This window comes from Bombyx mandarina, chromosome 04, assembly GCF_030267445.1.
Source record: "Bombyx mandarina strain Sakado chromosome 04, ASM3026744v2".
Taxonomy (NCBI): Eukaryota; Metazoa; Arthropoda; class Insecta; order Lepidoptera; family Bombycidae; genus Bombyx; species Bombyx mandarina.
Genome location: NC_143211.1, coordinates 909,873 through 933,110, shown reverse-complemented (window position 1 = coordinate 933,110; position 23,238 = coordinate 909,873). Strand labels below are relative to the sequence as shown.

General features: G+C 47.7%; 1 protein-coding gene across 5 annotated transcripts; it reads right to left on the bottom strand.

The window, feature by feature from the left end:
- Positions 1–693: 693 nt before the first annotated feature.
- LOC114239458 (uncharacterized) lies at positions 694–23,170 on the bottom strand. 5 transcript variants are annotated; one of them, XM_089740156.1, is made up of 14 exons: positions 23,022–23,158; positions 22,778–22,946; positions 22,506–22,651; positions 22,026–22,189; positions 21,204–21,275; positions 11,253–11,357; positions 11,120–11,183; positions 10,830–10,895; positions 10,068–10,128; positions 9,523–9,612; positions 8,998–9,203; positions 4,960–5,082; positions 2,917–3,099; positions 694–2,301 (listed from the first exon to the last, which is right to left on the bottom strand). In XM_089740156.1, exons 2-14 carry the CDS (start codon positions 22,928–22,930, stop codon positions 2,286–2,288), a joined length of 1,449 nt encoding a protein of 482 aa, XP_089596282.1. In that variant the 5' UTR covers positions 22,931–22,946; positions 23,022–23,158; the 3' UTR covers positions 694–2,285. The 5 variants fall into 5 exon arrangements, with proteins under 5 accessions (XP_089596282.1, XP_028025461.2, XP_089596285.1 ...); XM_028169660.2 differs by having other exon boundaries at positions 22,778–23,170; XM_089740159.1 differs by lacking the exon at positions 4,960–5,082.
- Positions 23,171–23,238: the final 68 nt, after the last annotated feature.

The window sequence follows — 23,238 nt, the reverse complement described above, 5'->3', positions numbered from 1 at the left end:
CATACTCAACAAATGTTCACGATTGACTTCCACGGTGAAGGAATAACATCGTGTAAAAAAATCAAACCCGCAAAATTATAATTTGCGTAATCACTGGTGGTAGGACCTCTTGAGAGTCCGCACGGGTAGGTACCACCACCCCGCCTATTTCCGCCGTGAAGCGGTAAAGCGTTTCGGTTCGAAGGGTAGGGTAGCCGTTGTAACTATACTGAGACCTTAGAACTTATATCTCGAGGTGGGTGCCGCATTTACGTTGTAGATGTCTATGGGCTCCAGTAACCACTTGACACCATGTGGGCTGTAAGCTCGTCCATCCATATAAGCAATAAAAAAAAAAGTAAATTTTAATGTTGTATACATATAGTTACCTATTTCGTATACATATTTCATTAGGTACGCATTCAATAATCAAGGCATTAAACATTTCGAATTTTAGAAAGATACTTCGCATATTTAATTTTGTTATTTTCATTGTTCATGACTTGGGTAATAAACATTTATTTGAAATTGTTTTTGCTCGTTATAATGCCCCATGTTCTTTGAGTGTAGTTGAGCAGCCGAGCTCGTATCGCTCCGTGACCAATGGTGACCACGTGAGCATTTATCCGAATGCTGAACGCGAGCCACGGCGCCAATTTTTCCATATCAGCGCCATCTATCCGCTACAAACTAAAACTGCGACACTAAAACTGCTTTAAATTGTAATATATTTTATTAAATGTTAATAACATATCACAATAATGTATAAAGCGGTACCTTAAATACATCAGTCCTTTACAAAATATAATCAACGAAACATAATACTAAAGAGTTACAATTACAGGTGGATCCAGGACTCGAACTAAGTCTTCATAATACTCTTAAAAGAGAAATGATTTAAAGACACAAACTAAAAATACATTGCCTTATTCTTGTTATGTCAACAGAGTGAGGCATACAAACACGGCTCATCGCTCATGTCATTGACAATGTGAATATCACACAACACTCGTGCTCACACTAATTTACCATTTCCTCACAAGCCACTCTATCTCAACAAACAAACACTAACAATCTCATCAGCAAAAAAATTAGTACTATAAATTAAATAAGTAATGTTGAGTTTTTTTTTTTACCTTCACAGAGCATTTTTTAACTAATCTTATTTCAGATTGTATGTAATTGTATTCTCTCTGGGAAGCATCGCGCTCCGTGTAAGGGTCTGTAGGCACTGTCATTTACTTCTCTTTCTAAATATAATCTAACAATAAATATTTCATTTTCCACAACTTTAAACGTACAATTTGTTACTATAAATACATATTTATTAGGTTTATTTTTCATTATCATAGAATTATTCTAACTGCCTACCCTCCACGCCACTGGGTTCGACGTGCCACTCAGCCTGCGGACGCGACCCACTGGGTTTCTCGCAGGATCTTCTCAGTGGGTCGCGACTCCGATCTGCCCGTGGATTCAGCGAAGCACTGCTCTTGCTAGGGCAGATGTTAGCAGTCTCCCAGGATGATCCCAATGAGTTCGCCTATCTAACCGATGAGGCTACTTATAATTAGGTGGGTAAAAAGCCATGGTCGACAGATCCTCTACAAGGTACTGTTGTAGAACTCGCAGCGGCGATGACGTCACGTTACGACCAAGAAAAATGATGCGAAAGTTCGATCTTAAAATTCTAAACACCGGTCTGCTCAGTGTGAGTTTTTTAACGTTCTCGATACCGTAAAAGTTAACTCAAATTTGTATGGAGTTGAAACAGCGCCCCTAGCGGAAAACGTAGGCACTAAACACACTGATGTAATAACGTTAATGTCGATTATATTTTTTTTGGATCAATTATTTAAATCTTTAAAAAATTATCGTTGTCGCAGCGCAATAGTTGGTCCTAGTTTATGGCCAAGGGTTTCTTCTGTGTTATGTTGTTAACATAAATTTTGAAATTAAAGACATCGGAGTCAAGTATTTGTGTGCAATACCTTAGAATGCCCTGCGCCGACACAAGCCTATTGATTTCGCTATTTATGAATAAAGTTTCTATACTAGATGTTATGTTATTGAAAAATCATCGAACCAATAGTTTATTATTATTAGCGATCAATGATTCAGTATTGGCAGCAGATGTGATATAAATCATAAATATATGATTATATATTTGCGAGAGTGTCTGTCCGTCTGTGCGTGCGCCGCACGGACCTGACTGCGGTATTAAGTACATCTTCAGCCTCGTCACAGCAGGTACAGGATCTAATATGAAAATGCCAAGGATCAATAAAACGTATTCAGTTTCATAATCATCTCCTCAGTTTCCTGGAACAATAGAAAAATAAACTCAAATAATGAACTCATTAGTATTTTACATTTTAGTATTTATTACAGTATAATGTTAGCTAGTTACTTTAGTTTTTTAAATGAAGAAAAAAGTTTTAATGAACTGCTTTTTTGAGGTTACGTAGGCCATATCTCGACTTCTACTGAACCGATTAATTAGAAAATGTTGTCAGAACCTTCTCTATACACCCCATATTTTCCTTATCAGATTAAAACTAAATATTAAAATTTTATTATTAAAAAAAATCAAAACTAACTTTCCTGAGGCACGGGCGGAAGAGTTGCCAGCGCGCGCCAGGACCTCTTTGTTTTAATCCCCCATTTTACCAGCCGATAGCTTTAAATTTACCGATAGCTAAAAATTTACTGGTGGTAGGACGTCTTGTGAGTCCGCACAGGTAAGTACTACCACCCTGCCTATTTCTGCCGAAGCCCGTAATTTGTGCTTTTAGATTACAATACCCCCATAATGCATAATTCTTCAAGCCGGACGACTGCTTCGGGGCAGAACGCGGCAGAACGAAGGCACCTAGCCGCACGGACTCACAATGCGCTCTGTAAAAGGAGTTGTTTGAGAACAAGACTGCTGTATACCTGTTGAGTGGCTTCTCCTTATAAGTGACCACCTTCCTGTTCCGGCGGGAGCGACTCCCGACGACACTGTCGCTGTCGCTGTCGTCGCTGCGTCGGGTGTGCGGCCCTGACGTCAGCGACGTCTCGGACATGTCCCCCGCCCCCTCCTCCTCCCCCCTCCTGCTGTGTTGCGACCCCGACTCGCTGGAGTACAGACAGATAAACTCACCTTAGTATTCCCATTACAAGTTAACATATTGTTATTTTTCAGGCTAGTTTAATCTTAACTATAAAATAATTTCGTGAGTCAAAAGCCGGTATATTAGAAAGAGACAGGCGAGTCCGCCCGCTCGTGCGCGAAAGAGACAAAACACAAGTTGTCGGCTCCATCTTTACTGAAATTGCAGTTCGAATCGATTGCTTTCCGAAAAGAAGAAACTAATTATATGCGCGTAAAGTTCACTTTAGGTTGTAAATAAATTATCTTTTTCATCTATCTGAACGTCGATATGTACGAGGTACACTTGTAGATATCTTCTTATACCACATATACACATACTACTTATATCACATATTTCATCTCTAAAACATTTATATTTAAGGGTAGTTAATTAGAATTAAATTCCTCAATCGTCAATTTCAAACACTTCGCCCAAATGACCCAACGTGGGGAACACATTTGAAGAAAATACACACGTCCCAAATTAGGATTTTTCTCTTGTGTTATGAGTAGCAGACATAATATGCACACAAGAAGCAACAATAAATCAATTGACTCCAAATACCAGATATATTAAAATTATTGGCATATTTTGTATAAAGTTGTCTTATTTCAATCAACCTTGTAATGAGGTAGGTTCCTCAACATGGCGTTGAGTGATTGGAATTATCACATAACGAAATAGCTTCACGCCTCAGAGTTCTCGACTGTACTATACACAGATATGATCTTTAAATCCAACCCTGTAAGCACTAAACTACGATGCACTATTTAGTTAAAACTTATAAATCTATAAATTAGAACAGTTGCATTAAAGACTAAATTAAAGAGATCGAATGCAATGCAGTACTTTTAAAATTTACTATATTTATTTTTTAAGATTTTTTTTGTTGTTTAGATGGGCAGACGAGCTCACGGGCCACCTGATGTTAAGTGATGTTAAGCCCATAGACATCTACAACGTAAGTGCCGCCACCCACCTCGAGACATGAGTTCTAAGGTCTCAGTATAGTTACAACGGCTGCCTCGCCCTTCAAACCGAAACGCATTACTGCTTTACGGCAGAAATAGGCAGGGTGGTCGTACCTACCCGTGCGGACTTACAAGAGGTCCTACCGTATGTTATTTGAAATAACTGTTAAATAACATTAACCTACCGTTTTTTTTATCCTACCTATGCTGATAGCCTTGAGAGGTTATTTCAGCTTCGCCCTAACATGTAGGTGACCTCACGGGGCTCTAACCGGGATTTTTGCTAAGACTGACCCTAGCAAGAGTCGTGCTTCGCAGAATCTACCACCGGATCGGAAACGCGACCCTCTGAGAAGATTCGGCGAGAAACTCAGTGGGCTGTGTCTGTGGGTTAATTCGCTCGTCGAGTCCTTTGTCGCAAGCGACGGGTTCGACGAGGGCAGTTACCGGTGTTTGTGGTACCTTAAAGTACCGTTAATGGACCGGGAGAATCCGTAATGATGTGTTTTGGGCGACGTCGACTGTTTACCATTCGGTCCACAGGATCGGGTATGTATGTTGTTGAGATATAAGTTCTAAGGTCTCAGTTATAACGGCTGCCCCATCCTTCAAACCGAAACGCACTACTGCTTCACGGCAGCAACAGGCAGGGTGGTGGTACCTACCCGCGCGGACTCACAACACGTCCTACCGTCAGTTATTTCAAATAATATTACCCTATTACCCGGGCGCCATTAAGCAGGCCGAGTGCAGGCAACATTGGAGGAAGCTGGTGCAAAAACTGGACGAAGGTGGTCACGACCCCAGTAATGAGGAAGCGACGAAGAAGAAGAAGATTATAATAGCTATGTTCAGTTAATGAATTAGATTACTTCAATGGGCAAACGAGGGCCGCGTGTGTGGCGCCGCTGGGGCTGGGCGCGGCGGGCGCGCGGCTCCCATCGCCCGACAGTCGCATCTTGGCGACTAACAACTTGAGTACGCGCCCGCTACTACTGGAATCACGATCAACACGTCTCATCAGCAACGTCGCCGTGCCGACTGCTGGCCCGAAAACATTTGTACCTTCGTATGACGAACAGTGTGCGTAGTCCGTTAAGTTAAAGTCAACTCAAATTTGTATGGAGTTGGAATAGCTCCCCTTCGTTTGCCGCTAGGGGCGCTGTTTTAACTCCATACATATTTGAGCTAACTTTTACGCGATCGAGAAGTTACAAAACTCGCACTAAGCACACAGGTGATAAGGCTCTGTTGTCTATGTTTAACACGTACATAACTAGTCAGGTCATAAGTATTGTCACACAGTAAAAACTTTTCTTTTAGAATGCTGGCCACAAAAAAGTTTATTGAATTCGAATTTCGAATTGTTCATCAAAATAATAAATGTATACTTTTAGAATTTTACTCATTTTTAAATATGGATTGGACGCTTCAAGAAGACCGTGTTGCAGTTATTGCGTTGCATCGTTGCGGTTACGCGCCAATTCAAATTTTTAACATACTGAAAATTTTGAATATAACCAAAAGATTCGTTTATCGTACCATCAAACGATACAACGAAGACTCTAGTGTAGATGACAGGTCAAGAAGTGGTCGCCCTCGGTCTGTTAGGACTCCAGCAGTGATAAAAGCTGTGAAGGCGCGAATTCAAAGAAATCCCAAACGTAAGCAGAAACTGTTGGCCCTTCAGATGGGGTTAAGCAGAACCACGGTGAAAAGGGTGTTAAATGAAGACTTAGGGCTTCGGGCATATCGAAGAAAAACAGGACATCGTTTGAATGCTCGTCTAATGGACCTGAGACTGAAGAGATGCCGCGCTTTGTTGAACCGGTACGCGGGAAAAAAATATCGAGAAATTCTTTTTTCGGATGAAAAAATTTTTACCGTAGAAGAGAGCTACAATAAACAAAATGATAAGGTGTACCCACACAGTAGTGAAGAAGCGAGCAACCGTATTCCGCGTGTCCAACGAGGTCATTTTCCATCCTCGCTCATGGTATGGTTGGGAGTTTCTTATTGGGGCTTAACAGAGGTACATTTTTGTGAGAAAGGTGTAAAAACGAATGCAGTTGTGTATCAAAATACAGTCCTGACGAACCTTGTGGAACCTGTTTCTCATACCATGTTCAATAACAGGCACTGGGTATTCCAACAAGATTCGGCGCCAAAGACTGGCTGGCGGCGCGTGAAATCGACTTCATCCGGCACGAAGACTGGCCCTCCTCCAGTCCAGATTTGAATCCGTTAGATTACAAGATATGGCAACACTTGGAGGAAAAGGCGTGCTCAAAGCCTCATCCCAGTTTGGAGTCACTCAAGATATCCTTGATTAAGGCAGCCGCCGACATTGAGATGGACCTCGTTCGTGCTGCGATAGACGACTGGCCGCGCAGATTGAGGGCCTGTATTCAAAATCACGGAGGTCATTTTGAATAAACTTTAAAGTCATAAGAATCTATGTTTTATTAAGTTCATTTTGGTATATGAATGGTTACATAATGAATAAACTTGTGACAGAATTTATGACCTGACTAGGTATATAAACATATAAAGGATCTTTCAAATGGGGCGGGTCGATGTTGACAGTTTGTGGCGGCCATGTTCTTTTAGCGGCATCTGTCAAATGCGTTATTTCTTCAGTTACTGATGCCAAATTACCATGGCAAGCTACACGATTGAGCAGCATGTCCAGATGATAAAACTTTATTATCAAAATGAGTGTTCATTAGTGCAAGCGTTGCGCGCATTACGTCCATACGTACGGCAGACGCGGTGGCCTTTCAAAGTCGACTCTCCAACGTTTGGTGACCAAATTCGAGACGACTGGTTCGGTAAACAATCAACCAACACCCTTACCTCAAAGGAACGTCAGATCGGCCGAGAACATCGCTGCTGTCCGTGAGAATGTGCAGGAGACTCCGACGCAGTCGATTTCCCGCCATGCACAAGAACTCAGCCTTTCGCAACTTCAATTTGGCGAATTTTGCGTCAGGACTTGGGCCTACACCCGTACAAGATCCAACTGCCCCAGGAGCTCAAAGTGGATGACCATAGACAGTTCCGTTTGTTCGCTGACTGGGCTACAGAACGTTTTAGAAGAGGACCCCGATTTTGGCCGAAAATCATCTTTAGCGACAAAGCGCATTTTTGATTGAATGGTTTTGTTAATAAGTAAAATTGCCGTATATGGGAGGGCCACAACCCACCCACATTAGGTTCACCAGGTGGTAATGCAGCCACAAAAAGTTACTGTTTGGGGCGGATTTTGGTCCGGCGGCGTCATTAGTCCGTATTTCTTCGAAAACGATGATGGCAAGGGCATTCCTGTCAACGGCGAGTGCTATAGATCAATGATTAACAATTTTGGCCTGAATTGAACGATATGGACGTGGACAACATGTGGTTCCAACACAGCGAGCGACACAATGGACATTCTGCACGAACGGTTCGAAGGTAGGGTTATCTCTCGCAAAGGTGACGTGAATTGGCCACCAAGATCATTCGATTTGACCCCGCTAGAATTTTTCTTGTGGGGTTTTCAGTTCAGATTCAGCCGGATCTATGCAGAAGAGTAATTAAACATTGGACCTCTCGAATCCGTGCCACCGTTCGAAGCCGCAGTGGACATTTAAACGATGTAATATTTCTTTAATATCTCACACACAGCTTGTTTTATTTAATTTCAGCATCGACCCGTCCTTGTTGAAAGACCTTTTATAAGTATCTAGTGTCCATAATAGGGAATCGATTATTATTTATCAAGGCAGACATTTGGTATTTTCACGGCGTGAGAGTATTTTCACGGTATAGAGCCCGTTACCGGACGGGCCGTGAACTCGTTTGCCCATCGCGACTAATCAAAACTTCCCTGACTCTTAATTACTTGAACAATATTTTGATCTATAACAACTATCACGCATCACGGTGATTTAACATTTTGCGATAATACGTGAGCAAAAATTTGTTAGTATTGATCATAAGGCCGAGCACACTGTCAGTGTGCACAATAAAAAAACAATAAAAAAAATCATCACACTAAAAAGATTAATTGATTAAATTCGTCATTGAACAATACTATTTAAATGTTCTTACACAACAGCAAACTAACATTAAAATCATTAAAAATTTTATACTGCTTTCATTATTAATATTCAATTTAACTTTTCATCAATAAATTAACTTTTTGATACTTTAGTAATTCCCATCTTACACCAACTAACCGATAATTCCAAAATCTATTAAATATTCTAACATTTTTATCCGATTTTACGGCAAGTAAAACTGACCAAACGAGATATGACGCCAACGTGTGGTTTATTGTCGTATATTAGTGTATAATCTGTAGTTTTATTTTGACCCCAAATGACGTCACACGTAATGATGCGATCAAAAGTTTGCGTGATGATTGTTGCATTGTGTTGCATGTGCCCCATAAGGCGGAGACAAATATTGCTTTTTTGCAAAATAACAGTCAGCCATCACGAGCTAGGCCAACAGTATTATAAGCTACTAGGTTAACCCTAAACTCTTCATTACTAGACTAATAGGCTTCACTACCCTTAATTATATTTAGTTAAATATGTGTTGCCGTATTTGTGTCGGAACATCACTTGAGAATGGCTCGATCGATATTAGCGATTGCTTTTGTATTGTATTGTAAAATTTACACATAATCAGTTGAAGATAATCACTGTTCAAACATTCAGATTATACATAATTATTGCGTGTCATACTGTTTGTCCGCGATGAACTTCTAATCTAATGCAACGATTATAGTGAAACTTCGCATATTGAGTTTGGTTCGGTCCGATTTTAGACATGCGATAGTTTTTATCTCAATTTATAGTCACAACTTATACGTTTTTTTTTAATTATTTGTTTAATATCTGACTAACATCGATTTATCATACCTGTTCTTCCTCGCCGACAAGGGTTTGGGCGAGTACCGCAGCTGCTGTGTGGGTGTGTGCGGCGGGGAGAGGGCGCGCGGGGGGGTGCGGGCGCGCGGGGGGGTGCGGGCGTGCGGAGGGGTGCGGGCGCGCGGAGGGGCGGCCTGCTTCCTGCGCCGCACTGTTGGCGAGAACACACACGACAATCGCCCGACCGTTTCTTCTTTCTGGTAAATAATAAATAACATCATGTATAATTAAAATATCAAATTAGCTTATCTATACATACACAGGTGGTCTTGCAGTTACATGATTCTGTAGCTGAGGGTCGGAGCTCACCAACATAACGAGTTCAGCACATGTGTACCATCTCACGCCTGGTGTTAAGCGGTAACATGAATTTCACCACCCATCTGAAGTCATGAGGTCGAAAATCGAGTCTACCTCAGGTACAAGTCGCTTGGTAGAGCCAAGAACCCGTTTGCCAACAAGAAGCAATAGTCCAACTGCGATGAGATCATTGAACACAAACGTCAACACACGTACCTCGCCGCGGAGTTGCTCTGGAGGGTGGGCGCTGCCCTCAGCCCCCGTCGTGGAGTCCGGCTCCAGATTCGGCAGCCTCGTGGTTCTCCTCTACAACACAGTATTTGTTACGCGACGTTCCTCAAGGCCGAGAGATGCATTGACAATAACAGTGACAAAACATTGAAGTTGCCGCATGTGGACGCGCAATGTATCGCAAAAATATGAATAGTGTACCATTAACGGCCGCCAGCGCCCCGCAGCTTCCGGTTACACAGACTTGTCTTTAGATGACGGATTCACAAAGTATGAGTTTTCATCAAGCGACGAGTACTCAACAAATTAATAGCAGTCCGTTTGTGTAAATGGCGCTATGTCGGTCCAGAACGATTCTTTGACTTCCTTGTATTAGGATAGTTTGAAAATATAATATTTAGCGTCTATTATAATGTCAATACAATCCATAATTTATGAAAATGATATAATCGTGCATAGTACAGAATTCTACATACGTCAATAAATATTTCTTTTGTCGAAAATTCAGAAAACAGTAAATACATACATACCTTTTTGTCGATCGGCCCGTCCAACAGCCAACTGGGACCCTCCAACGGGTCAGGTCTACCTCTGAAAACGTACAACGACAATAGTGTAATTGTGTGCCCAGACCCGTCAAGGAGGTGTGACGTCAGCCATCATACAACATATGATATTTGATAGACAACTGAATCTCGTTTACGCCACTGTCAAGATAAACTTGCATATAGGTATACAAGTTCCGAACAACAACATTCGTTCATTCACGATCCTGCGGACCGAATGGTAAACGGTCAACGTCGCCCTAAACACGTCATTTCGGATCCTCCCGATCCACTAACGGCGCCCCAAGGATGACGTCAGGTTTGAGCCCCGTGAGCTCACCCACTGGTTCGGTGAATCTAGAATAACCCCTCGAGGTTACTAGAATAGGTAGGAGAAATAAAAAAACAACATTCGGAGCATCGGTCTACAGAGCAATTTATCCGCTCGGTGGGAAATCTTCCCTTCGTCTTTCATGTCTACCCAATGCAATTCGTCCACTCAATTTACGGCCCCGCATTGACATCACGAAATAAATATCTACGTGTGATAGGCCACAATCCCACATTGTCTTAACAGATCCAAATCCATCCATAGGGCACCGCCCCCCTCTCCGGCTCCCCTCGGCCTACGAAGGGGGGTCCCCTGTCCCCCAGTCTCGTGCTAAGCTTGTGTGTGTGTGGTGATCGTCGCCCCTGGTCGTCAGCAATGACAGAGCCACAACAAGCTACCGGCATTAAGATCCATACCTATGTGTTGGCGATTCCATTTCCTCTTCTGGCTCTAAGTCTTCGGTCACGGCGTCCAGCCTGCGCCTGTACAGAGCAATTCGTTGCGGTTATGGGTATGGAAATCCTCCATTCGTTCCTAAGACATTCATCCGATTGTGATGAATATGGCACATTTGTTATGGTCAGAGGTTTCTATTGCAGTACCATCACTATGCGGCAGAAGGCACGCGGTTCTAACAAATCGATATTTTTATACAGAGCGGAACGCCACCAGTTTACACAAGCAATTATTAAGGAAACAAACTTACGTCGCATTAAAGTCTTCATCTTCTGACATATTCTGAGATTCATCCAGGACCCTCTCCGTACTATCTGAAAAAACGTGTCATCAAAATTTATGTCTGTTCCAGTTGTCCCCTTAAATATATAATTCAATTTTACCTTCTAAATCCTCAGCGCTGTTATCGGCGCTGTGTGATCTTGATTCTGTCTCCATATTGTTCAGGACTCGATCTGCGTCTATTCTTGTTAAAGGTATGTATACATCTGAAAACATGATCTAGATTCAACGCCTGGTAACTTATGCAGCTTGTTTTGGCCTAATCACCCAGTTTGCTTACGTCATATGTGGGCATGAAACAATGCAGGTTACATTCTTGATTCTGGACAATATTATAATTCTATTTTTGCTTTTTCGACATGATGGTTTGACGTGTCCACAGCCAACCAGTTTTGAACTAGCAACCGGAGCCTTTAGACTTCAAAACATGAACGCCGCCCTGCATCTTAAAACATGAGGTCAGAGTCTCAATTGTATACTCATTATTATTGCTTCGATGGGTGAACTAGCTCACAGCCCACATGGCTATTGATTCCCATAGATATCGCAACGTGAAGGCGGCCACCCAGAGGCTTGAGGCAATTAAATTCTGCAAATTATTATATTTGCAGATTTGATTTCTATTGCACAATTTTATTCCGTCCGCCGGAATAGAGACCATCCATACTACCTGGAGTCACTGCGTTCGTCCACAGTGAGTTTCCAGAGATTTTTTTACCACATACCATTTGGCTTTGGAATGAGTTCCCCTCCACAATGTTTCCCGAGCACTATGACATGTCCTTCTTCAAACAAAGCTTGTGGAGGGTACTTAACGGTATGCAGCGGCTTCGCTCTGCCCCTGGCCATTGCTGATGTCCATGAGCGACGGTAACCACTCACCATTAGGTGGGCCGTCTGCTTGTCTGCCATAAGGCATTTTATATATATCTATAAATAATTTGGCTCCAACGCCTTTGGCTATAAGGCAATCAAAAAAAATATATTTTGCAAGTGACTTCGAACTTAGGTTAGGTACGTATATCATTCCCGGGATCTGGACGGGACCTGCAGCACGCAATGATTGCGTGCTGCGGGTCTCGCCTGCGAGGGAGATGCTGGACTTCCACCGGGCGCGTCCGTAGGTGGCGGATCACGGGATCCTCTGGGCGACATTCCCAGAGGTATCGTCCGATCTTTTTCGTTGCAAGGATTCTTAGGTTTAGGTCCTAGGTTTAGGATTAGGTTTAGATATAGGTTAAGGTCCTAGGTTTAGGATTAGGTTAAGGTTTAGGTTTAGGATTAGGATATTTTAGCTAGGCTTTGCAACGAAAGAGATCGGATGACGCGGACCAAATCAGCACTAGGAGGAGCGGAAGGTCGGCGCCCTCCACACTCTTCACTAAGTGAAGAGTGCTCCTTCTGGAGAGTGCAGCTTCCGATGGCACCGGTTTGCCGGCATGCCGTGAGCGGTGACACCCTGTGCCCCGTTGTCGTGGAAGTGAGCCGGCGTTGCATGTCTGTGACTGCTGGCCGCTGGTTGCCATGTCCCCGGCTTCGGCTACAGGGGAGCGCCCCTCAGATATGGGGGGTACCGGTTCGCCGGCGTGGCTCCGTGGTTGCTCGTTTCGAGCGTCGGGCGGTGGTCTACCGAGTTGCCCTGGGCATTCGGTGGGCGACCGGCCAACCCGTAATCCCCACTGAGTGGGGGGCGGTGACCGCTGCCGCAAGGCACGGGGTCGCGAGGACGTAAACCTCTATAAAAAATACCCCAATCCCAAGCTCCGATGCCTGGCGAAGGGATGAATGGCTGGAGGGAGTTCAGTCCCAAGGGCATCACTCGATCCCAGGGGACCAAACCCCTGGTTAAATAACAAAGGAAAAAAAAAAAAAATGAAAATGGACAATTGCAAACAGATATTACCCCAGGAGGGTACCTCTCGCTCAGCGGGAGGAGAATCCCTCCGTGCCTCTGAGCAATCGGAGGCACGCTGCCCCTCGTATTCTGGGGGGGGCAACAATTGCCAAGAGGAAGGCGGCGGCAGCACGAGCCGCGAAAGGGAGAGGATCCCACTCGTGCACCCCGAGCGCTGTGACAGTGCGCTCTCACTGCGCTCGACCCAAAGCTCCGCAAGGGGCTGCGTGTCGAGCGGTCGGGAGTCGCCACTTTTCGTCCACGACAGCGCCGGACTTTTCGTCAGTCGGAACCAGGCTGACCCGAGAGCTCGAAGGAAGCGGAAGTCGGTCAAACGACCGGCGGCTCCCGCTCCCTCCGGGTCCTCGGAGGTGGAACCCGCACCTGCCAAGTTCCTGGCAGTCGAGGAAGGGCTGGTGAATGCTACGGCGTTACCCCCCATAGGATGCGGACCTGCACGAAATTTGACGGTGACCTACGGCGAACCGGTTGTCACCACTCCGGTGCGGACCAGTGCCTCCCGCCGTAGAGATACAGCTCATGTGAGGGAAGGTGAGGTTGAGCGACTATCCCGCTCCCTCGTCAAAGAAATGGAGGCTACGGATCCACGGGGGACATTCGTAGTCTCGAAGGAGATTGTCTCCGCGGTGGCGACCAAATCGGGCTCGTTGAAGGGCACATATGTGCAAGCCCTGAACCGCGTGGCCACCGCCGTGGAGACACGACTGGACGATCTCCTAAAACGGACAAGCACGGACGAAGTGATTAGCCTGCGGTTGCAAATGGAGCAACTGCAGGCACTATACACTTCCGTCCAAGTAGAAAACGCGGAGCTTCGTGCGGAGAGTGCTCGGGTGCGGGAGGAGATGGCCAGGATGCGTGTGGTCCTTGACGATGTCGTGGGATGCCAAGGCAGCTCGGCCTCTCCGCCACCCGTGCCCTCACAGCAGGAAGCAACGGATAAAGACCGCGAGATAGAGGAATTAAAGAGGTGTCTCGCGATAATGGAGGCCCGCACGTCTACGGTGGAACGCGCAAGGCCTCCACTGGCGCACGAGCGGCCTGTGCCCACAAATGCGACAGCGACCGCAGTTGTACCAGCGCCCACGGGGGCTGCAGCCAAGGTGCGTATGGCACCCGCCACACGAACGGTGCGCAGCTCTCGTGCACCGGCTAAGCCCGCTGGACGACGAACGCCCGCCCAGCCCACGAGGCCCCAAGCCGCTGCTTCTGCCCCGCCCCAGGCCGCTGCTTCTGCCCCGCCCTAGCCTGCCAAGGTGGGGCCTGGCAGAAGCCGCAAAAAGCGAGAGAGGGGCGTGAATGCCGCTGAGACGGCGCCGATCCCCCAGCCCCGCCCATTACCTCCTGCTCCGTCCAACATGGATGAAGCCTGGAACACGGTGGTGAGGCGGGGGCGAAGGAAGGCTGCAGCGCCAAGCACCCGAACCACCCCTGCGGTCGCCTCCCCTCAAGCAATGGGTCGAGCGACGACTGGGGGAGGGAGAAAAGGGCGCAAGGTGAAGAAACCGCGCGCCCCACGGTCGGCAGCGGTCGTATCAGAACTGCTGCCGGCTGGCAAGGAAAAGGGCCTCACCTATGGGGAGGTGATGGCTCGGGCGCGCGGTAGCGTCGACGTTGACGCCATAGGTGTGGAAGGGGGACTCCGAGTCCGGCAGACGGCCAGCGGGGCTCGGCTGTTGGTATGTCCTAGTGCTGACTCCGGCGCGGCCGCAGACAGACTGGCAGCCCGGCTTCGCGAAATTCTGCCGGACCCGGAAGTGGTGCGCATAGATAGGCCTGTCAAGATGGCGGAAGTCAAAGTGACGGGCCTGGATGAATGTGCCACTAAGGAGGAAGTGGCCGCCGCTATTGCGTCGCAGGGCAAATGCGCCCGCGCACAAGTGAAGGTGGGGGAGCCTCGGAGTTGTTACTCTGGATCTTTCACTGTGTGGGCGCGTTGCCCTGTGCAGGTGGCCACTCTTTTGGCCACGCCTCCACAAGGTCGGCCCGCCGACTCGCCGGGGAGGCTGCGCGTGGGCTGGGTGATAGCCCACGTGCAGTTGCAGGAGGCACGTCCATGGCGATGCCTCCGGTGTTTTGGCACCGGTCACGGCCTCGCCAAGTGCCCATCGGCTGTGGATCGCAGCGGACTTTGCTTCCGTTGCGGTCAGGCTGGGCACAAGGCAGCCTCTTGCAGCGCCGCCACGCCACACTGCGTGTTGTGCGACGCGGCGAAGCGGCGGGCCGATCATCGAGCTGGAGGCCCGGCCTGCTGTTCCGCCCCCTCTTCCACAAAGAGGCGGCGTGGCGGGAAAAAAGAGAAGAAAAAGGCAGAGAGAGAGCCGGCTGCACGTGAAGCAGCCGGCCCGTCAGTTCCCGCCGCGGCCGTCGAGCCGCAAGGCGGGACGGAAGACGAGGGAGCGATGGATGTGACACCTCAATAATGGGTCACGTCCATCGCTTCCTCCAAGCGAATGTGAACCACTCCGCCAGGGCGCAGGATCTCCTCGTCCACACCATGGCGGAGTGGTTCATCGACATCGCGATCGTCGCGGAGCCATACTTTGTACCTCCCGACCGGGAGGATTCCTGGGCCGGAGATGTCGATGGCTCTGTGGCGATCGTGATGCGACAGTCGGCGGCGTTACCCCCCTTGGAATGGTGGCCAAGGGACCCGGGTACGTCGTAGTTAGGGTCGACGAAACCGTCGTGATCGGGGTGTACTTCTCTCCGAACAGGAGTCTCGCCGAGTTCGAGCAGTTTCTGGGTGGGCTCGAGGCGTTGATCCATCGCTTCGAGTCTCGCCCGTTGATACTGGCGGGGGACCTCAACGCCAAATGTACGGCGTGGGGTTCCCCTCGCACGGACTCACGCGGCGAGTTCCTGTCGGAGTGGGCCTTCGCGACCGGCCTCTGTCTTTTGAACAGAGGTTCGGTCGCGACCTGCGTGCGGTGGAATGGGGAATCACACGTGGACGTCTCGTTTGCGTCCTCATCCGCCGCGCGCCGTGTCCTTGGCTGGCGTGTCCTCGAGGGGGCGGAGACGCTCTCGGACCATCGGTTTGTCCGATTCGAGCTCTCTGCTTCCAGCTCGTTGAACGCGCCGGCTGAAGACGCCCGCGGCGAGGAGGAGCTCCCGCGTAGCGCTCCCCGATCATTCCCACGATGGGCACTGAAGCGCCTGAACAAGGTGCTCGCGGTGGAGGCGGCCACAGTGGCCGCGTGGGCGCCGATGCCCGCGCGTCTAGTGGACGTGGAGTCGGAGGCCGACTGGTTCCGGGGTACAATGCGTCGCGTCTGCGATGCTTCGATACCCCGGATCAGCGGTCGCGCTCCACGTGGTGGTGCGTATTGGTGGACGCCCGAGATCGCGCTCCTCCGAGAGGAGTGCGTGCGGGCGCGCCGCCGAAGCGCCCGCCACCGCCGTCGCCGCCTTCGCGATGCGGACTTCGCGGAGGTAGCGGCCCGCCTGCATGCCGACTGCCGTCAGAAGCAGGAGGCACTGCGGCGGGTCATCGGCGAGGCCAAGTCTCAGAGCATGAAGACGCTCCTAGAGACGCTCGACCAGGATCCCTGGGGGCGCCCGTACCAAACGGTCCGCAAGAAATTGCGGCCGTGGGCGCTCCCGGTGACAGAGCGTCTCCAGCCTCAGCAGCTGCGGGAGATTGTCTCCGGACTGTTCCCGCGGATGGAGAGGGACTTCGAGCCCCCCTCCATGGGCGCGCCGCCACGGGGTGATGTGAGCGGTGATGCCCTGCTGAGGTGGTCCCTCCGAGCATCTCGGAGGAGGAGATTCGTGCGGCCGTGTCGAGGATGCGGAGGAAGGACGCGGCCCCCGGCCCTGACGGTGTTCATGGTCGGGTCTGGGATTTGGCCTTCGGTGCCCTTGGGGACCGGCTCGTGCGGCTCTTTGAAGCCTGCCTCGAGTCGGGACGGTTTCCGAAACAGTGGAAGACGGGCAGACTTGTTTTGCTGAGGAAGGAGGGACGCCCTGCAGACTCACCTGCGGGGTACCGTCCAATCGTGTTGCTGGACGAGGCGGGAAAACTGCTCGAGCGAGTGGTGGCCGCCCGCATCGTCCAGCACTTGGCGGGGGTGGGTCCCGATCTGTCAACGGAGCAGTTCGGATTCAGGGAGGGCCGCTCGACCATCGACGCGGTGATGCGCGTGCGCGCCCTCTCTGATGAGGCTGTCGGCCGGGGCGGGGTTGCACTGGCGGTGTCCCTGGACATCGCCAATGCGTTCAACACCCTGCCCTGGTCGGTGATCGCAGGGGCGCTGGAGTATCACGGCGTCCCTGCGTATCTCCGTCGGCTGATCGGGTCCTACCTCGAGGACAGGTCGGTCATGTGCACCGAGCACGGTGGGGCGGTGCTCCGCTTCCCCGTCGAGCGCGGTGTCCCACAGGTGTCGGTCCTTGGCCCTCTCTTGTGGAACATCAGCTACGACTGGGTCCTGCGGGGTGCCCTTAGCGCTCCTCTCCCGGGTCTAAGCGTAGTTTGTTACGCGGACGACACCTTGGTCGTGGCCCGGGGTAGGGACTTGCGCGAGTCTGCCCGTCTTTCCTGCGCGGGGGTGGCCTTCGTCGTCGGCAGGATCCGAAGGCTGGGTCTGGAGGTGGCGTTCGATAAATCCCAGGCCCTGTTGTTCCACGGGGCCCGGAGAGCGCCGCCTCAGGGGGCCCACCTCGTGATCGGAGGCGTTCGCGTCGAGATCGAGGCGACCGGGCTGCGGTACCTCGGCCTCGTACTTGACGGTCGTTGGAGCTTCCGTGCTCACTTCGAAAGATTGGGTCCCCGACTGATGGCAGCCGCCGGCTCGCTGAGTCGGCTGTTGCCGAACGTCGGGGGTCCCGACATGGTGGTGCGCCGCCTCTACACGGGGGTGGTGCGGTCAATGGCACTGTACGGGGCGCCCGTATGGTGCCACGCCCTGACCCGTGACAACGTCGCAGCGTTGCGACGTCCGCAGCGCGCGATTGCGGTCAGGGCGGTTCGTGGGTACCGCACCGTCTCGTTCGAGGCGGCGTGCGTGCTCGCCGGGACGCCTCCCTGGGACCTGGAAGCGGAGGCGCTTGCTGCGGATTACGCGTGGCGATGTGATCTCCGCTCCAGGGGGGAGCCGCGTCCCGGCGCGGCGGAAGTTCGAGCGCGGAAGCTTCAATCTCGGCGTGCCGTGCTCGAGGCGTGGTCTCGCCGCCTGGCGGACCCCGCCTACGGGCGACGGACCGTCGAGGCGATCCGCCCGGTCCTCTCGGACTGGGTGAATCGCGACCGCGGACGTCTCACCTTCCGAGCGACGCAGGTGCTCACGGGACACGGCTGTTTCGGTCGCTACCTGCACCTCGTCGCCCGGAGGGAGCCGACGCCGAAGTGCCACCATTGCAGTGGCTGCAACGAGGACACGGCGGAGCACACGCTCGCGTGCTGCCCCGCTTTCGCGGAGCAGCGCCGCGTCCTCGTTGCAAAAATAGGACCGGACTTGTCGCTTCCGACCGTCGTGGCTGCGATGCTCGGCAACGATGAGTCCTGGCAGGCGATGCTCGACTTCTGCGAGTCCACCATCTCGCAGAAGGAGGCGGCGGAACGGGAGAGGGAGAACTCTTCCTCCCTCTCGGCGCCGTGCCGCCGCCGTCGAGCCGGGGGTCGGAGGAGGGCGTTTGTCCAGCTCCGGCCCCTATGAGGAGGCAGTCTCCTCCCGGTGATGGTCACGGGGCGACCTAAGGGGGCTGAGACTGCGCCGCACGCTACCGTCACTCTAGCGCGCTGGCACCAGGAGGACGGGACGACGCGTCGGCGGCTGCAGACTGCGATGCGGTCCGCATTTTCGTCGTCGCTGTCGTCGCCGAACATACTGTGGAAGAGCAACCCGGTCGGCGGTGTATCGCGTTCCGACCCGGCAGGCTGGTTCTGGCCCAGCGGGGTATCCCGGAACACCAGCGGCATCGCCCGGGCGGCCTGAAGGGCCGCCGTACCGCGGAGACTGACGTCGTTGGTCGTCGACTATCGCCTCGACGACCCGTCGGTCGGGCGTCCTCGGGGTGGCGCCGCGTGTCTGGTTGTAGTGTTGACCGCGGGAACCCCCCTACTCTGACCGGGTTTTGACCCCGGACGGAGATCGGACGCCGGGTGTAAGAGTGCAGGGGAGTCGTTTAGTGGGTGGGCCCTAAATTCCTTGGGCCCACGGTCTGCTCTCAACACCTGCAGATCGTAGAGTCTCACATACCCCGCGCGCCCCCTAGGCGCGGGGACCTCGTAGGAGGTTCGGCCCTCGGCCCGGAAAAAAAAAAAAAAAAAAAAAAAAAGGTACGTATATCATTATAACAATGTAAGCTATCTGCGGAATTTGAACATCATCATAGCTGCACAGATTTGTAAAAGTATACAGATTTTATTTTCCTTTATGCCACCACAATTTCTATTATACATATAACCAGTCTAAACTAGAAATTATTACATCAATCACATGAAGAACACTCTCTCTGTGATGTCACTAATCAGCAGTCTGTAATTGCTTGCAAACAAAAAAAAATATATATATATATATGTCGGCGGCAGCGGCAGGGATGGCTGAGCGGTAGTTTCCGTCATCACTCGTATTTGGTTGAACTCAGTTTATAAAAAGTCAATAAAACCTTCTGAATAATAATTATTGAAACTCAACACACACAACTTTCACAATGACAGGATAAACCGACAGTTTCGTTGCACATACCGACAGACCGACTGACTGACTGTCCGACACGAATGCCACGACTCTGTCCACGTACCGCCATTTTATAACTGTGGCGTTACGGAGTCTACCCTTCATTTTGTGATATTTATCAAAACAACATTTCATCATTTAAAATAATAATCAAAACCACCGTCTTAATATTACTAAAAGTCGTCAACCACGACACGGCCATTCTGTCACTTTGACGTTTGTGTATCGTTGATATTCCGAACTATTGACCCGGATGCGACATATATAATACTACAACAGGTTGAATTAGATATACCAACTAGTAAGTATATATATAAATAAAAATATATATCATTATACATATCAAAAGTTCACTGAAAACGATATTGAATTGATGGAGCCACTGTAGAATTTTTTTAAGCAGGTTTATGATTTAACTACAATAAAGAGCTAGTTGATAGTGGCAATGAAAGGCTATTTAGTTTAACTAGTGGTCCCGCAGTAGTCGAAATTCGACTAACTAATTGAAATTATAAGCTTGAACTTTATTATGGTTATATTGTCAAAGACTATTTACTATACTTCTATAATCACAGATTTCGCCAAGACTATACTATAGACAAATAGTATTAAAGATAAATAGTATTAACCTATTTTTAATTTGACCAGTTTTTGACAAACTAAAGTTTGACAATAAACAAAGTGTATATATATACATATTTGTGTGTGTCAAAGACATGGCAGTGTGTGTAATGTTTTCTTTATTGATTTAATGTATCTTTTATCCATTATTTTAAAAGATATTAGCTTTGTGCACTCCTTCTCTATATTCTCTATAAGTGTGGGAAATTTCATACTTCTCCATTAGCGCAATTTTCGTAAAAAGGGATACAAAGTTTTTGCTTCACATTTTAATATATAAATTAAAGGTCAGTTTTATTTGGTATTAGTATCAACAATTCAATGTTTTTAATTGAACTTCAATTAAACCATTCAAATAGCTGGAGACGTTTTTCTGTCATGATATTTTATCCAAATTTTAAACTTATATATGAGTCGACTATTATCAAAGGCGGCAATCTGACTTTTGGACAATGATTGGTAAATCAGAAAAACGAATTATTGACTTTGTATTCCATTGGCAGTCACAAAACTCTTCGGAACGACATCTTAGATAAATAACAGGTTAACTATTAACCTTTATTTAATGCAGGTTTTGAACCGTATTCTTTGAAGGAGACGATTATATTCAAATAAATCTGTATTGACATATCAATAAATTTTTTTTGTCCAAATGTACAGATTGCCGCCTTTGATAATAGACGACTCATATCTCTCCTGTAAAGTTAAAGAAATGTTGCTTAAACCAAATAGCACCTCGATATCTAGTTGAACATACTTCTAGATCTCCAGCTTAGTATGGCAATTTGTCTTATCCGTTCAATGCAAAAAAGCTATTGACTTTCTCAACATACCTTGCAACATGTGCATGGGTACCGCTCTTTCTGAAACGTTCCGGTTCTGATTGGGACTCCTTGATGTCAATCCTAGTTATAAAAAAGTTGTTTGCATTATTAATCATCATTGAATATGTAAAGTTTATTGTTTTGGATCACAAATAGTCATAATACCCCATTTGTCATAGATGTTGAAAGTAATATCATTCTTAATAAAATTCACAACCTTGAACTTAATGAGATATTAAATAAAATCAAGTATTCATTGTCATTTTAATAATGTCTACAAAGTGCAAAAACCAAATAAAACAGTATAGCAGGTTTAGTTTCGTAATTGACATACATTTTTTTTTTTATTGCTTAGATGGGTGGACGAGCTCACAGCCCACCTGGTGTTAAGTGGTTACTGGAGCCCATACACATCTACAACGTAAATGCGCCACCCACCTTGAGATATAAGTTCTAAGGTCTCAAGTATAGTTACAACGGCTGCCCCACCCTTCAAACCGAAACGCATCACTGCTTCACGGCAGAAATAAGCAGAGCGGTGGTACCTACCCGCGCATACTCACAAGAGGTCCTACCACCAGTAATTACGCAAATTATAATTTTGCAGGTTTGATTTTTATTACACGATGTTATTCCTTCACCGTGGAAGTCAATCGTGAACATTTGTTAAGTATATATTTCATTAGAAAAATTGGTACTCGCCTGCGAGATTTGAACACCAGTACATCGCTCAACACGAATGCACCGGACGTCTTATCCTTTAGGCCACAACGACAACATTTTAATATTAAATCTGGATAAACAGATTAATTTACTAGACATTTAACTTACTTGGATTACTTGTATTGAGTAAAGTCCGACTCAAAGCAACAACCGGCTGAATTGATTGACCACCCATTATTGTTGGTGGTACGCGGTGGATCCTCTCAGCTCTATCTGTACTCGGAGTACCACTGATTGCACTCCAACGTGGTGATGATGCTTCCAGCTCTTGTCTGAGTGGTGGCAGTACATGAAAAGAAATTACCAATGTTACCACCTTGTTATGCCTAATTTGACAAGTGGCAAAGGTTTAATAGCAATACAGTATGATAATATCGATGCTCACACATATAATATAACTGTAGACAAGGTAGCCAGATCAGGCTTGTTTTAATTAACATGTTTTTGCAAAAATATTTTCTATACCATAAATGGATAGACCAAGCTACTGGCTAATATATTTTTGGATATTTATTAGAAACAATAATCTTACAAAGATTATACTCAGGTAACATTTTTTTAAGGAACTTAACTTAAGCAGTAACTCACCTATCTCGCATGTAGGCTTTAGCTAGGTCTATTGTGTGCGCAATCTCTCCAGATGCCCGAACGAGGTGTGCCAATGCCTTTTCACTGGCAGCCTGGATAGCTGTATCCAAGTTCTGCGCTTGTAAGCCACCGGTGCTCCTTAATTTCTGTTTAAGTATCATATAATTAAATTTAGAACACGTAAGACACACTGTATTTGTGACATTTATAAGTATAATAAATTAAAAGACAGCAAATTCTTTATAAGCTAATCACTTTTCTGAAGTACTCACACTCAACTTCAGTCGTAATTCATTAATTTCTTTCATTAGTGAGAGCTTCTCGTTCTCCCTCTGAGCTGCCGTCATCTTCCAGTACTGCACCTTCTGGACCAAGTCATTGTTTTTCTCCTTCAAATCTTTAATTTCACTCTCCAAGTTCGCCATGGAAACTTAAAACTACCTATTAAAAAACTGTGATCTGAACACGATAGAAGTTTGTACATAAAGTACTTTAATTATTGCAATTATTGGTCACCATATGTTGGAAAATTTCTTAATTTTTAATTATTTGTAAGATTCAATTTATTGTCAGTTAAAACAGAATCAGTAAACTTGAATATTCTCAGTTCAAAATGTCAGATGAACAGAAAAATCCGTAAAAGTCCCAATTAGGCAGCCAAGAATGTCAGTAAACGTCACTTTGACTTTGTCAAAATAGTAGTAGTTTCACTTTTCCAACTGGAAAGGCGAAG